Source organism: Eutrema salsugineum, unplaced genomic scaffold, assembly GCF_000478725.1.
Source record: "Eutrema salsugineum unplaced genomic scaffold, Eutsalg1_0 scaffold_10, whole genome shotgun sequence".
NCBI classification, from domain to species: domain Eukaryota; kingdom Viridiplantae; phylum Streptophyta; class Magnoliopsida; order Brassicales; family Brassicaceae; genus Eutrema; species Eutrema salsugineum.
The window spans coordinates 5,517,861-5,533,183 of record NW_006256908.1 but is presented as its reverse complement, the minus strand read 5'-3'; the positions used below and the strand labels follow the sequence as shown (position 1 = coordinate 5,533,183).

Genomic DNA, 15,323 nt, shown 5'->3' with positions numbered 1-15,323 from the left:
TAGACAAAAAAAATCGTATTACAAGAGGAACTTCTGGTTTTGGTTGGGCTCATCTTCTGGTCTTTGTTTGTGCTGAGAAAACAGAGACAAGACAACAAAGAGGAAGAAGAACATAGTGGCTTCTTGGGATGATGATGATGATGATGATGTCTAGGTTTGACGTTGCCATGACGAGCACGACGAAGAGGTCTAATAAAGTCAGGTCTTTTAACTCTGAAGCAGAAGAGAGAGACATATCTGTTGCATGATTTGGAAAGCTTTGATTTGAAGTTAATCAAAGTTGCTTTCACTCTTGAATCTTAATTTGTGCTGTTATTGTGTGGTGATCCTTTTTTGGCATTTTTGTTTTGTTTTGTTTTGTTTCGGTGTGTATAAGCTCAGTGGCGAAGGTAGAAATTTTCTTCATTGGAGGCAAATAGGGGTATACATAATTTTATAAGTGAAGGGCATTAACATTGAGCTTACTAAGTTAAATTTTGTTGGGGGCAAATGACCCCATGTTGTTGCATGTGGCTCCGAAGAATGGCTTGTGTTGCGTGGGGTTCACGTCTTTGGGTGTGAAAGTCCTGATGGTGGAGTCCCATAAAGTTTTAAAACGGTGGAGAATAAAATGGTTTTTATTATAAGTTGTTTGGTGGCTCTTGCTTATGAACGAAATCCAAGATGATGAATTTTGTTGTGTTTTTGTATGTTGAAATGGTCGTTGCTTTATTGGTGGGTCAATTATGCAACCGTATATATTGATTGTTGAACGTAAACCAGTCCCATATCTAGTGAAAAAGAATCAACAAAAAAAATGAATAAAATTTTTGAGAGTTCAGATTCTTTGCCTTTTAGATGTTGTCTTTTTTTTTTTTTTTTGTTAGGTCAGGAATCGAATATGGAATCCTAATGAATGCCACAGTACTAGTGCCATTTCTCTCGATTCCTATTATCACTGTCTGGGATACCCAAGTCTCTCGTCAAGAAAACTTTTCACACTCATCCACTTGTGTGCAAAACATTCTTAGGCAATGACGAGCCTTTGGAGCACTGGAATGTGTGCGAGACAATGGTACATGCAGGACATGATCAGTGCTGTGTCTAGGTTTGAAGGGGCTTAAGGCGAAATTTAAAAATGTGGCTTCTATAAAAAAAATGTTAATAAAAAAACATGAAACACCTAGTAAAATACATCCAATATTATAAAAAGGTTACATTCAATATTTTCAGTCTAGAGACAAACTATACAGTTTACTATATCAAATAAAATTTCAATATTAAAAGATGATTTATTACAAGATTATGTAAATGTGTTATTTATAACATCTGTGTTGATGTATTTTTTTAAAAACGAAAAATATAAAATAAAATGAATTATATGAATTATATATGAAAAATAATGTACGAGAAGAAAAAAAGTAGTAATAGAAAACATAATCAAAAGAAAATTAACTTTGGACAAATAACGTAAATTTTATATTTGAAACTAATAATGACTAAACATAGAACGATTTAAGCCTAACTTCACTATGTTTATAGAAAATCATCAATGAAAAACTAATAAAAGAGATACTATTTACACATATACAATAGCTTATTTCTAACTAAAATTTAAAATTCATACCACAAAATTTAGATATATCATGGTGGCCTAAGGCAGCCGCCTTTTTAAACAAGGTGAGCACGGCTCTGGACATGATGCTTACTCTTGCCAAGAATGTGATTATCTTGGTCACATTGAATGAATTTTACAGAAGTTAATTAATATGTAAATGCCAATTTTAATATTTTTTGCTAATGATGATAGTTATGACTTACCAAAGTTGGAATTGATTCTGTTGCTTTCGTCTAGTGCCATCATTTCCGGTCAAATTTTTTTTGAAACTCAATCCCACTCTTCTCTCTCTCTCCTTTTTTTGTATGAAAATCAATCCCACTTGGTAAGTCAATGGTTGTGATTTGTGAACTTATAACTTAGTCTCGAGCGTGAGTCTTTTCACTTAAAAGTTCTCGTAACTAATAAATTAGTAACCAATCTTAGCTCAGTTGATAGAGCGAAAGACTGTAATGGGTTCTCTCTAAGAAATCTTTATGTCGCCGGTTCGATTCCGGCAAGACTTTTTAACTAACAAAAATCAGTAAATCTCTGCTAGTTTTGTAAACGACAATTTTACCCTTTTTCATACTAGATTCCACTGTACAAACTTTTTGCTCTTATCTCGTGTGGTGTCAAACTCAGAAGACATTAGACAAAACAATTATATCGAGAAAGGCGTTTTTAGGTGCATTGGTGGAGCCATTGATAAATTTACTTCATCTGTGAACACAAAACAAACCTATACACATAGAGAAAGACGCATACGAGGTACACTTGCTTGATTTCAGTTTTCTATAGAATGATTGAAAAACGTAAAGAGAACGAGAACTAATTTTGGCTCTTTTTTCTTGTAGAACGTCAAACTCTCAAAAGGATTCTAGTTTCATCACAATGATGAAGCATTTTCCGTTCAACATAAGAAGAAGAAAAAGGGTTCTAATTCTACAAAATACAGAGATAAGAAGACAACAACCAACAACCAAAAGAATCAATTCTATCACCTTTGTCCTCACCAAGGTTTCAGATCAGCAACCGGTCCTGCCGTCCAGTTCAACAGCTTCTCACCTGGTCTCAGATACACATTCCTCTCATGTGGAAGCTTACGAGCCAACCCATTCAACAGTTGATGAAACGCATTCCCTGGTTGCGGGAACAGCATCGCCTGTTTCATCGATGGGTTAGCCAACAGCCTCTGTTTTCTCAGTATAACCTCTGGTGGGATCGATGTCAGTATTGTGTCCAGGTAAGGAACATCCTTCTCATCGACAAACACACCAATATCTTCCCAAGGGATCGCATGTTGTCTGCTATGATCACAGGGATGCAACCGAAGATCACGGCTTCCACCAGTCTTGGACTCCATGAGGCCCATCCAAGTGGGCATAAGCAGAAGATTGCTCTCTGCATGTCCTCATAATATGTCGCCGGGTGCTCTGTTGAGATGTCGAACAGTGGATTGTCCTTGAAGTTTTCCCACACAGCTGCTCGTGCGCCCATGTGCCCATTTTGACAAACAAAATATCATCACTGATTATATTTGAGCAATTCAGGGATGGTAATAGGTCTATGAATCTTCATTGCATGGCTAAGCATTCAGATCAAATTACCTCGAACCACCCTCGGGGTCATTTCCCACGTCATAAAACAATCCTCTGAAATAAACGAAGATGGATCGAGGAGTTTTCCCGGGACTGCATCTTCTGCGGTGGAGCATACCGAGGAACAGTGATTGAACCCTCTTTTAAGCAAACATGGTTCCTCTGTCCAAATGTCTGCACCTGTGTAGCCCGTTGAAGCAAGGGTAGTATTCCGCTTCCTATTGACTTCTCTTCCTGCCACAGTAGAACAAAAACAAGACATCAGTGTGTATTCTTTTAGTTTGCAGTATAGCTGGCAAGAACCTTTGGTAATCATGGCGGAAGGGATATATTACGGCTTAAGCCCAAATAAAAGCTTTTGTCACATCAAAAAGGGCTTTGCAAGTCAAGTCAATCGCCAATGTTAGAGAGGAACACTGAGTATTAAGATCTACTCAACACTAGCTTTAGTTGTACAGGGGAACATCATGAAACATGCACATAACTCAGCCCCAAAAAAATATTCCAAACACAAACAGTATTTTTTAACTGGTTTGTCTATGATTCAGTTAAAAATGTATGAAACAATGTTTTCTTCACAATTTGCAGAGCTAGAGATAATTTAGTGAGCACATTCAAACAGCAGCACACAATCATTCACAATGTGCATCAAGTTTTGTGCAGAAAGCATAGATGAAGCAGGGGCTAATTAGGGTAACAAAACAAGAGATTCAGAGCATATTATTTGGTTTACTTGATAAAGGAAGCAGGGTCCAAAGTCATGAGGCACAACAAAGAAGTGGCCAGCTCCTTCAGTGCGGTTCCAGTATGGCCAGTTGGAAGCAATGAGCTGAATGGCACTTCTCATCATTTCACAAGTGGTGTACACAGGGACGTCGAACCAATCAGCTTCCTCAGGATTAAGTGTTCGAACTGGACTGGACAAAAGAAACCGTTCAATATAGATCTCAGCAGCAAACATGTGGGTGAGGCATCTCGGGTCCTTCTGAAGTATCTTCTTGTTGTATTTGCTTGGAAGCTCATAAACAAAGACTTTAAGTCTTCCCACGGGATCATCTTCCAACACATCACCAGCACTACCTACACATCAAGAAAACAAAAAAAAACCACAACACACACTTAAAGTTCACGTGAGTTTGATTCGAGCATCAAAACACTGATACCACTAAGGAAAGGCTATGGATAGATAAGTAAGAAAATCTACAGGAGATCAGAGATAATGCAAAATTAAAGTTAATGATCAAAATGACAAGATACTGGATCGGCTAACTGAGGCATGACTATTGTTTCTTGTTGGCCATCAACAATATACAAATCAATATGCATCCTGATTTACATTATCCCCATATTCAATTAGACTCCAAAACAATGCGTGAAATTGAAAATCAATCACAGAAAGACTTACACCAAAAGTAAACCCTAGTCCTCATTCGATTCGCTGATGACCACACAGCTCACTACTGCTAAATCCAAGTAAAAAATTGGGGAAAAGCAATCATTCACTGAATCCTGAGATTAACATCTCTGCACGAGTAGATATAATTCACCTGAAATTCGCTCGGTTGGTTGACTTCGGCTCAGACGGGAAGCAGAAATCGCGAGACGGTAAGGTTACAAACAAGGAAGATCAAAACCCAGCTCGAAAACTTCATTTCAATCTCTCAGAAAGTTTGCCTCCTCGTACAAACAGAAAACCTAAAACCCACAAACAACCACAATATAGAGAAAAATCAAAATCAACAACATTTCTGGACGATTCGATATGATTCCTGATGAATTTCGAGATTCAAAGTAGCATTAACAAAGTTACAGATCTAAATACACGGATATAGCAACACATTGAAATCAGAAAAAGGCAAGATCTGGTAGGAGAAAACATCAAAGTAGATTCGATTGATTTGATTACCCCTGGACGTTCTTGAGTGTTTGATTGAATCTGGAATCGTCGCGCTTCTGTTGCTCGTCTTCTCTCCGGTCCATATTTTTCTGATTCCGACGTTCAGCAGCAACACACAAGTGAACCCAGATAGTTTTGATTGAGAAATGGGAGAATTTGGGATCGATTGCTTTCCATCGATTTCACGGTCTAAAGGCAAAAAGCGATTGTGGGAAAAAGGTAATGATTAAAAACCATCTCAGCATGAAATTGACAGTAATCGCAAAATGATGGATTTTTTCCGGCGTTAATCACACAGCATGAAATGAATTTATTTTTGGGCTCTGTGACTTTATTTGATATGGTTTGGGTAAATTTTTAACGAGTCAATTACCAAAAGTATGAAAACATCACACAACACAACTCACCCCAACATATGATTTGTTTTTCTCTTTATTAGAAAATAGTCTGAAAATCAAAAAGTATTGAAGTGTAGGTTAGTTAGAAGCAGAAGTCTGTATGCACATGTTACATGAGTACATTTATCAATTGGTTGACAAAGTATTAGATGTTTCCTTTCATAAGCTAAGACTAAGTCAGTCTCAGATAAACCTTTCTCTCGCATTTTAAGTTAAGTGCAAGTTGAGAAAGCTAAAGGGAAAAGAATGCTCACATGAGTCTCCTTTTTTTTAAAAAAAAAGAAGAATGGCTTCTGATTCATATTTTTAGTCACACCTAAATCAATGGTTCAAATGCAGCGATCAAGGCAATGAGACTGGTCTCTCTGCGTCCATGCGCTCGATCACCCTTCTAGCTTCTTCTTCAGTTGCTGGAACCACATTCCTTATTCTTAATCCATCTTTCATGGCTTCGGGTCTGACACTGAAGGTGAAGTAGAACTTGTTGGAGACCTACCACACAAAAATCACATCACCATCACAACTTAAACTTGTAATGTACATAGCTCCAACTTTATTTAAAGTTATTAGTGTAACACTTACTTCGCTTGACCTGAGCTCTGGACTTGTAACATGAGCTATAACCTCGATGTTTATCAACGGTTCAGCTGAATTGTTAGCTTCAGTGTACAGTACGCGTGATTGAAAACGAAGGAAGTTTCCCACATCCACCTGCACCACCAGAAACAACAATCCCTAAATCGATTTCTTCTATGGTTACCATATATCTATGAAAAGATGAGAAGGAAATAGACTCACTGGTTTGATAAAATCGACGCGGTCAACTTCAAGAAAACGTGGTGAAACCCCAGCGAAGGTGTAAGCATTGGAGAAGGCGAGCTCAAAAGCCTTGCGCATCAAGAAGCCTCCAAATATTCTACCATGAATATTTCGTTGCTGTGGCTGACATATCAATGAGTTTTCATGGCAAGTATCCTTAATTTGGATGCTGTCCCGGTCTGCAAGAGCTGGCATGTCCAGGAACACTCGTCCTTCCGCTAATAACTCATTTAGCCTCTCTAAGTCTTTCAGCTTCTCATGCTCTTCTTTACTTTCTGCTCTCTTTTGTTTTCGTAGTTTGTTCCTCTCTTCTGCTTCTTTCCACAGCAATTTTTCATGTTCAGTTTCTGGCGTGACCTGGTTTATTGGAGTTGACTTCCCTGTCTTGGCATCCCGAGCCACGAATGTAAAGTTTGCTTCAAGAGCAACCGACTCAGAGGGATTGTTAGCATCTGCAGTAGAAGATTCAGCTAAGCAACAGGTCATTCAATGTGACGAGAATGATAAGTGGTTGGCTTTATCGAAGTTTCAAAGGGAAAAAACCATAATTCAATTGCGTGAATACAGAGATATCACTGAATTTAAAAAGTGCCATGAAAGTTATGTTTTGTTCCAATGATGACAGTAAGCTATATACTAGAACACATAGATATAGTAGTTCAAATTCAATAAAACTCTCACAACTAGCATTTGCTTCAACTATGTGCGTTTTTACCACCTAAATTACCATTTCAAACATGAAACCCAACATAACCAATGTAATTTCGAATTCGATCAGATCATTTACTTATTTTTTGCTAGCAGAATCAAAAAACACCAACTATCCGTGTGTCTAACATCTATGTAGGTTACCATGTTCGTTATTTCAGATAAAATATTTCCGTAAAAGTCATTTGAGACAGGGAGTAGTTTTCTTCAGGAACCTGGGCAAGAAGATTGTCAAGTAGAGAGAAACTGATACCTTGGCTTTGTATTACTTGTAACTGCATCTCCATGGATGATCTTCCGACCCATGTAACAGCGCCTACTATACTGAGGTCAACATCCACACGAATGGGTCTTTTCATGATAATCCTATCCACAGAAGCAGTCACCAAAATCATTGATCTCGCACTGCCATCGCCGCTGCTACAATGCTATTGAGAGAGAAACACAAAAAAAAACCATACAAAGCTCAATCTCCCAGTTACTCATAATTACAATCAACTTCTCTTCCTGCCACAGTAGAACAAATACAAAAGATCAGTGTGTATTCTTTTAGTTTGCAGTATAGCTGGCAAGAACCTTTGGTAATCATGGCGGAAGGGATATATTACGGCTTAAGCCCAAATAAAAGCTTTTGTCACATCAAAAAGGGCTTTGCAAGTCAAGTCAATCGCCAATGTTAGAGAGGAACACTGAGTATTAAGATCTACTCAACACTAGCTTTAGTTGTACAGGGGAACATCATGAAACATGCACATAACTCAGCCCCAAAAAAATATTCCAAACACAAACAGTATTTTTTAACTGGTTTGTCTATGATTCAGTTAAAATGTAGTGAGCACTTTCAAACAGTAGCACACAATCATAGGGGAACATGTTACATAACAAGAGATTCAGATTATTTGGTTTACTTGATAATGGAAGCAGGCTCCAAAGTCATGCGGCACAACAAAGAAGTGGTCAGCTCCTTCAGTGCGGTTCCAGTATGGCCAGTTGGAAGCAATGAGCTGAATGGCACATGCCATCATTCGGAGTGAGATCACAAGTGGTGTACACAGGGACGTAGAACCAATCAGCTTCCTCAGGATTAAGTATTCGAACTGGACTGGACAAGAGAAATCGTTGCATATAGATCTCAGCAGCAAAAAGCAATCATTCACTAAATCCTAAGATTAACATCTCTGCATGAGTAGATATAGCTCACCTTAAATTCGCTCGGTTGGTTGACTTCAGCTCACACGGAAAGCAGAAATCGCGAGACGGTAAGGTTACATACAAGGAAGATCAAAACCCAGGTCGAAAACTACATTTCAATCTCTCAAAACAAGAAACCTAAAACCCACAGACTCCCAGATTATCGGAAGAAAACATATGTATATGAAGGTTGGCTTAGAAGAAGAAGAAGAAGAAAAACAGTTGAAATGTCAGAGTTCTTGGTTAACTTTCCATTATATTCCAAGAATGAATGTACAAGGGATTAAAGAAAAAGCTAGAGAGGAAACAAATGTCACAATATTTTTTTCTTTTGGAGACAACAACAAAGATATGGCAGGGAAATAAAAGGGTTATTTCTTATGCTTTCCAATCTTCAAAAGCTTCTCATCAACCTTCTTCTCATCTACCTTATTCTCATCAATCTTCTCATCAAGCTCCTTCTCACTTAGTAAAATTTCTTCTTTAGTAAACTTCCCAACTAGGAAGTTTTTCATCAAACACAATAGTAAGCTCACGACTATGAGATATGCCAACTCCACTTCATCATTCACTGACTTGTAGAATAGATTGAAACTGACTGCTAAGAACCCAAATGCCAGATCACAGTCTTCTCCTACCTTTAAAATGACAAGAACACAAACAATGTGAAGATACATCCCAATGCAGACCTTGATTGCATAGCCTCTGTCTACAGCCATTAGATAGACCTCTAAAAACTTGAATATCCCCAAAATCATTAGTTGTCCCAAGCTCTTGATCAGAATATTGAAGTTAGTGGTTTCACTTCTCTCTTCTAACTTGGTATTTCTGTAAATACCACAGTACAGAGCCATGAGAGATCCATAAACCAAAAGCACCATCATGCCCCAAAAATACCCTCCAGCGTTTTCAATAAGCTCAGGTATCAGTTTGAGCATGCATTTCAAACAGACAGAAAGCGAACAAAATTGGCCCAGTGAAAGCAGGTCGTTGTTGCGGACCACATTTAGCCTCAAAGTACTCAAAATCTGCTCAATTCGTTCTGTTGCAGAGAGTGGTGTTTGAAGTATGATCTTATTTTGTTGCCGTGCGTCCGGAGGCAGACGTGTTTTCTTTGAAGACTTTGTGGTCTTCGGTCCTTCCCCACCAACGATAAAATTTCTGAATGACCATAAAGGTATAACAACAATATAAAGACAGAGGATCTCCATCCAGTCTTTTGAAGTCTCAAAATACATGCCAAAAGTGGCAGCTAAAAAACCCGATGACATATCAAAATCTTCTCCAATTCTGTAAATCACCATACACACAACTATGTGCAAGAAGAAGCTGCTGCAGAAAGCTACTGATAACCATCTATCCCTAGACTTGAGATGATTATCTAGCACTGTAAACAATACTAACGTGAAGATTTGACCCAGAGTCTTCTTTAGACTGTAGATGTTACGGTTTGCAGTAACCTCTCCTCTCACTTCACAAAAAGGAACTCTTTCCAAACAAAACCAACGGATATGCACAGGCCAAGCTAAAGCCGACACCATTGACAAGGCTAAGAACCTATGTGAGAGCACGTGAAAAAAGAGAACAGCCAAGCTTGACATACCAATAATAAAAGTTGAAATCGCGGTCCATGAGAGGAGGGTGTTGAGACTGAAGAAAAAGATCCGGAAGTGAGCAAGACGGTCTTCAAGAGTCTGTTTGGAAGCCATGATCTACACGCAAAAGTAGAATTTGAGGATCCAGAAGACGACGAGATCGAGTAAGATTCGGGATAGAGAAGACGATCGATTCGGGATCGAGAAGACGATCGATTCGGGATTGAGATCGAGTAAGGTTTTACTCTGCTAAAAGCCTAAAACCCTAATCTTTTGTGTTTATTTCATTTTACCGATTAGACGGATCATTAATTCGGATAGTCGGTTCGAATAATTCGGTTTGGGAAACTTCTAAACCGACCTAAATTACGGTTCGGTTTTTAGAAATGTTCCAAATTAAACCGAAATTTCTAGTTTTTTTACATTCGGATCAATTCGGTTTGTTCGGTTCACTTAAAGGAGAAAGGAATTGCCTTAGCGGCGCAAAAGACAAACAAACATTTCTCTTTCTCTTTCACTTCACGTCTTGCAGAGTGTCATCGAGCTTTCGGATCTCATCGGAGTTTCAGCCATCATTCGGCCAAAGTTCCGTTCGATCTGTTCGCATTTTAGCCGGACCCAGGAATCTAGAGATATCGATTTGATAGGAAAGACTGTCCTTTGATTTACCAATTTCTCTCCGCGAGAAAAGTGGAGACAAAGGAATCATGGCTGTGGTGGATGTCCACCGGTTCGCAGAGTTAATCACTTGCCATGCTTGGAGCCCTGATCACTTCAGGTTCTCACTTTCTTGCTTCGCTTACTTTTACCAATTTGGTCTTTTTGGAAGACGAGAAATGAGTAAAAGGGCAACAGAATCTGGAGACGCAGATTACAGAAATATGAGAACTTTAGTTTTAGAATTATATAATGAGAATCTACAATTTGGCTGGTAAGAAGATAGATAAGGAAACTAATTTGACTTGCCAATTTAATTGCTCGTTATTCCATGGAATTTGACAACTCTCTGGTAAATTCTTGTCTCCCCTTGTGTTGGTCTCTTTGCTCAAAGAAGGAATCACGAGGTTAATTGGCATTGGTTTATTCCTCGTTCTAGGAAGATTAATCCCGTCATGTATATAATCTTAGGTTCAACTCAGGAAGAGATTTCAAAGAGATGCTGCTATGTTGGGTTTAGGAAACAGTTGGTATCAATTTATTTTACATTAGTTGATGAGATTTTTCTAAACAGATGAACGCAGTGTCTTGTTACAACACCTTTATGTATGTGCTGTGTCATTTGTTTCCTTTTTTTCTTGTAGTGGTAGCACTTTGTCCCAAAAATAATGAAGTTCATATCTATAAATCATCCCAAGACCAGTGGAGAGCTTACATGTCCTCGAAAAGGTGAAGCTTTCTGTCTCGATCTGAAACTAATGAGCGTGCACTCCTTTCCTTTCTCTTCCTGGGAATTCTACGCTTGATATAGTTATCGTTATCCTCATGTTACTGATCATTTGTCACTGAAAAGTGTTCAATAGACAGCTTGAATCTCCCTTACGACAACTTCATGATTTTTGTTTGAATCGTTGCAGCATGACCAAATTGTTTCTGGAATAGATTGGAGCTCAAAGTCCAACAAAATCGTCACTGTTTCCCATGACAGGAACTCGTAAGTTGCAACCTTTAATATTCTTAGAGGAAAGAGTCCATTTGGGCAACCTTGTACTTCGTTCAATGCTATGAGAAATTGCAAAGCTTTTATTCTTAGTTCACTGTTCTTATAGTTCGTTAACCTGAATTTGGAATTCCTGAAGGTACGTGTGGAGCCTGGAAGGAAGTGAATGGGTACCAACTCTTGTTATTCTTAGACTAAATCGTGCTGCACTTTGTGTCCAATGGAGTCCAAAAGGTAAACGTATCAGATCCACAAGTTACGAGTTACTTAGCTTCATTGTATAGGTAATTTGTAATGTACCCTTCCATAATATCTGCAGCTTCTAACCTATGTTCCCATCTTTTTGCTCAATTCCCTTAGAGAATAAGTTTGCTGTTGGAACCGGTGCTAAAACTGTTTGTATATGCTACTATGAGCAAGAAAATAACTGGTAATTTCGTCTTCTGCTCTTATATTCTTTCTTTGGAATGTTGCCTGTCTTCTATGCTACGAATGGTTTTGATGGTCTATTATATGGTATTCTGTTATCTACTTTCTTTTTAGTCGATACTGTGTTATTTACTGGCATGTGAATTTATTTCATCTTGACATGCATAACTGTGTATTGCATAGAGGTTTGAAATCTGGAATGTGTGCAATTCTCGCAAAGTATATTATGACTTTCATGTAAAGTTTCGGTATTTTGGTTGGGTAACACTGTTTTGCTTTATTGTTGTCAGGTGGGTCAGTAAACTCATCCGGAAACGGCATGAATCTTCAGTCGCAAGTGTCACTTGGCATCCTAATAATGTGCGTGCAATCAACACAACCTCGTTTACTTCAGTAGCTAAAATATTGATCAGGCTTTCGATAGATGCTTTCTCTACCGAAACTATTTTATAAGGTTGCCACTGGAAAGAATAAAGAGTACAAGATCCTCAAATAGAATCTCAAATTCTACAACATAGCTAATATTCTAAATCATGGTTAATGGTATACTTTTCCGATGTGCTCTATGATTGCCTGGTTCGCATTAAATTCTTCTGGCAACAACATCTACAGATGGAAAATATCGGGTATTTTCAACATTCATCAAAGGAGTTGACACAAAGTAAGCTCATTACTTGAACATCTACTTAAAAAAAAAAACTATTGCCAAACGTGGGCTAGTTTCTTATTTGTCTTCACTGAATATGCTGATACAGGGATTCAAAAGGAGGCTCATCAGCGGAATCTAAATTTGGGCGGGGTTTGATTTTTTTTTTTTGGCAGGCTTTCCTTGGTTTTAGTAATATACTAATGTTATGCCATATAATATATTCCCCACCCCCTCTTCTAATTTTAGGGAGCTTTTTTCTACTGTCTTTGTTGAAATAGCAAATCCTTCAGCTCGATCTTTCATATTCTTGGGTTTTTGGTGTGAAATGGTCTCCAAGTGGAAAGGTCAGAATAACCTTAACACTTGAAATGTTTGTCCATTGCTATCTACTGAAAAATGATATAATGGAACTTCAATTTGGTTACATTATCTTTTACTACCCTCTGTCTCACTTCCTTTTTATATGTGATCTTGTATAGGTCAGTCATAGCTCCATGATTTACTTTGTTGATGACGTTGGTCCTACTCCTTTAGCCCAAAGCGTTGCATTTCGAGATTTGCCTCTTCGTGATGTGGGTCAGCATCCACCTTCTTTTACATTTCAGAACCTGGTCTTCTCTGCGTCTTATGTCTTGAATTGATATATTATCGGGAACGTTCTGTTTCAGGTCCTCTTTATTTTTGAGAAAATGGTGATAGGTGTTGGTTATGACAGCAACCCGATGGTATTCGCTGCAGATGATACTGGAATATGGTGCGTAGCTCTCAGAAATATCTGCTTATTTTTTTCCTCTTCGTCTCTGTTTGCGTACAATCGAATCTTTCCATCCTCTTATTATGCTTAGATCACAGGCCAGATAATTACTTCTGAATATGATCTGCAACAAATAGTTTATTTGTTTGGAAGCTTTGTTTTTGTTCTGTAGGAGCTTTATCAGATACACGGAGAAAAGAAAGCGGCATCTTCAGGTTCTAGTTATAGTTCCCAGGTACATACCAAAAAAAATTCTTTTATTTGTTGCAATATGTCGTGGTTTTAGCCTTATAGTATATAATATGAGTGAAACTTTAGCTTATTCCTAAGTTGTTCCTCAAACATTAATAGTCTTTCGAGTAAGTGCAGTTGCTTCTTTCTCGGATTCACTATTGCAATGTCTGTTCTCTTTTGTCTAAAGCCGTGTGTTCATTATGTTATGTTTTCAGTTTTCCGAAGCATTTGGGAAATTCTACGGCCAATCAATTCAATGGCTGCAACGGCCAATGACGCTTCTGAATCCTCTAAATCACGTGGAGGCGTTCATGATAACTGCATAAAGTAAAATATGTCTTAAGCTAATTTTGCTTTAACAAAATCAAGTGCAAGACAGTGTCTCTTCAACTCCTTTTTACTCCATTGTCTGTTAGAGCCTGACCCGTAAATTCACCTGAAACTTGCAGTTCCATTGTACCTCTGAGCAAAGCGGGGAGTCCTAAACAATGCGATTCAGCACTTCAGGTCAGTCACTAATCATATATACCTTCATGGAATCGAATCAGCTGATTCATTTGCTCGTATATCGGTTTTGTTATTTACAGGATTGGATGGATGGCAAAATAGCCATATGGGATCTAGAGAACATGCAAGAAAAACTTGGCCATCAGTTTTAGTAAACACAGGAATAAAACAAGTCTGAATCACAAGTATGGTTTACTTAATTTGTATATCAGATATTTTTTACCCTTTCCAATTTCGTAATTGTTTCACTGTGTAAACTACAACAATAAAGGCCTACATTGTTTGGTTTGTGTTACGGTCAGGGAATGGCAGGTATTAATAAGTTCCGAGTTCTCTCGTTCGCCTCTGGATCTTTGTAATATCTTAAATGCTTTATGATTGATTCATTTTAGTTATAGCATCTTGTAATACCGTTTTGTGAAGTATATTACATTTCATGTTTAGTTTACGTCGAATCAAGACCATCTCGAGCGTAAATCATACAATACCAAACCAAAAACATAAAATTTCTTCATGATCTTCAAAAGCAAATATATAGTATAGATATAACGTGGTTCACCAACGATGTGTTGTTACTTCTACACGGATAAAAGAAATAAAAAAAACTAAATTATTTAGGAAGGTTCAGAAAACCCTGATAGAAGTTCTGATAGAAATTCTGAATCAGACTCGGAATACATCAGAATTAGGTATAACATAGATATTTATAATTATTTAGTTAATCCTAACCATATTTGGATTTATTGCTCAGGTCCACGTAACGTTCTTAAGCTGATAGTTTCGGTCCATCTGAAGGCACTTTAGTCTGAATCAGATTCGGAATACATCAGAATTAGGTATACTTTGTGCAGCTTGCACCTTCTGAAGGCACTTTAACAAATCTCCATCTTGACTTGAATCCTCCAAACAAATGTATCAGATGCAGTTCAAACCTTACACAGCTTCAGATTCAAGTCATTCCAACAAATCTCCACCTTGACTTGAATTTTTCAAACATATATACCAGATGCACCTTCACGATGCCAGATGTATCAGATTTCTCTTTTGCCCCAGATGTTCCAAAATGCACTCTTACTGTGCCGGATGTACCAGACGTCCCTTATATCAGATGTACCTGATGCACGCTTACTGTGCCAGATGTACCAGCAGTCCTTTCTATCAGATGTACCAAACGCACCATTATTGTGCTAGATGTACTAGATGCACTATTCCTATGCTAACTCTACTTGGTGTTAAGTAAAACCATATGTCTCTACAGACCAGATGTCTCTACAGACCAGATATCCTTTGGACCAGATGTCCTGTCGA

General features: G+C 38.0%; 1 protein-coding gene and 2 pseudogenes across 1 annotated transcript; 1 reads left to right on the top strand and 2 right to left on the bottom strand.

Annotated features, from left to right (window-relative positions):
- Positions 1–2,397: 2,397 nt before the first annotated feature.
- LOC18026591 lies at positions 2,398–4,867 on the bottom strand (annotated as a pseudogene).
- Positions 4,868–5,814: 947 nt separating this feature from the next.
- Positions 5,815–8,021, bottom strand: LOC18026673 (acyl-coenzyme A thioesterase 9, mitochondrial). Its single transcript, XM_006410050.2, has 6 exons — positions 7,908–8,021; positions 7,492–7,506; positions 7,253–7,427; positions 6,271–6,743; positions 6,055–6,183; positions 5,815–5,964 (listed from the first exon to the last, which is right to left on the bottom strand). The coding sequence occupies exons 1-6, from the start codon at positions 8,019–8,021 to the stop codon at positions 5,815–5,817; spliced, it is 1,056 nt and encodes a 351-aa protein (XP_006410113.2).
- A 2,471-nt stretch (positions 8,022–10,492) lies between these two features.
- Positions 10,493–14,193, top strand: LOC18026672 (annotated as a pseudogene).
- The last annotated feature ends 1,130 nt before the right edge of the window (positions 14,194–15,323 follow it).

Bases quoted from the DNA above. Each gene is read 5' to 3' on its own strand.
- LOC18026673 (XM_006410050.2), bottom strand. From the start codon at position 8,021: ATGGCATGTGCCATTCAGCTCATTGCTTCCAACTGGCCATACTGGAAC. The intron at 6,744-7,252 runs GTATCAGTTTCT...CTTCTACTGCAG, and splicing joins ACAAGTAATACAAAGCCAAG to ATGCTAACAATCCCTCTGAG. The intron at 5,965-6,054 runs GTAAGTGTTACA...TTTGTGTGGTAG, and splicing joins CAGAGCTCAGGTCAAGCGAA to GTCTCCAACAAGTTCTACTT.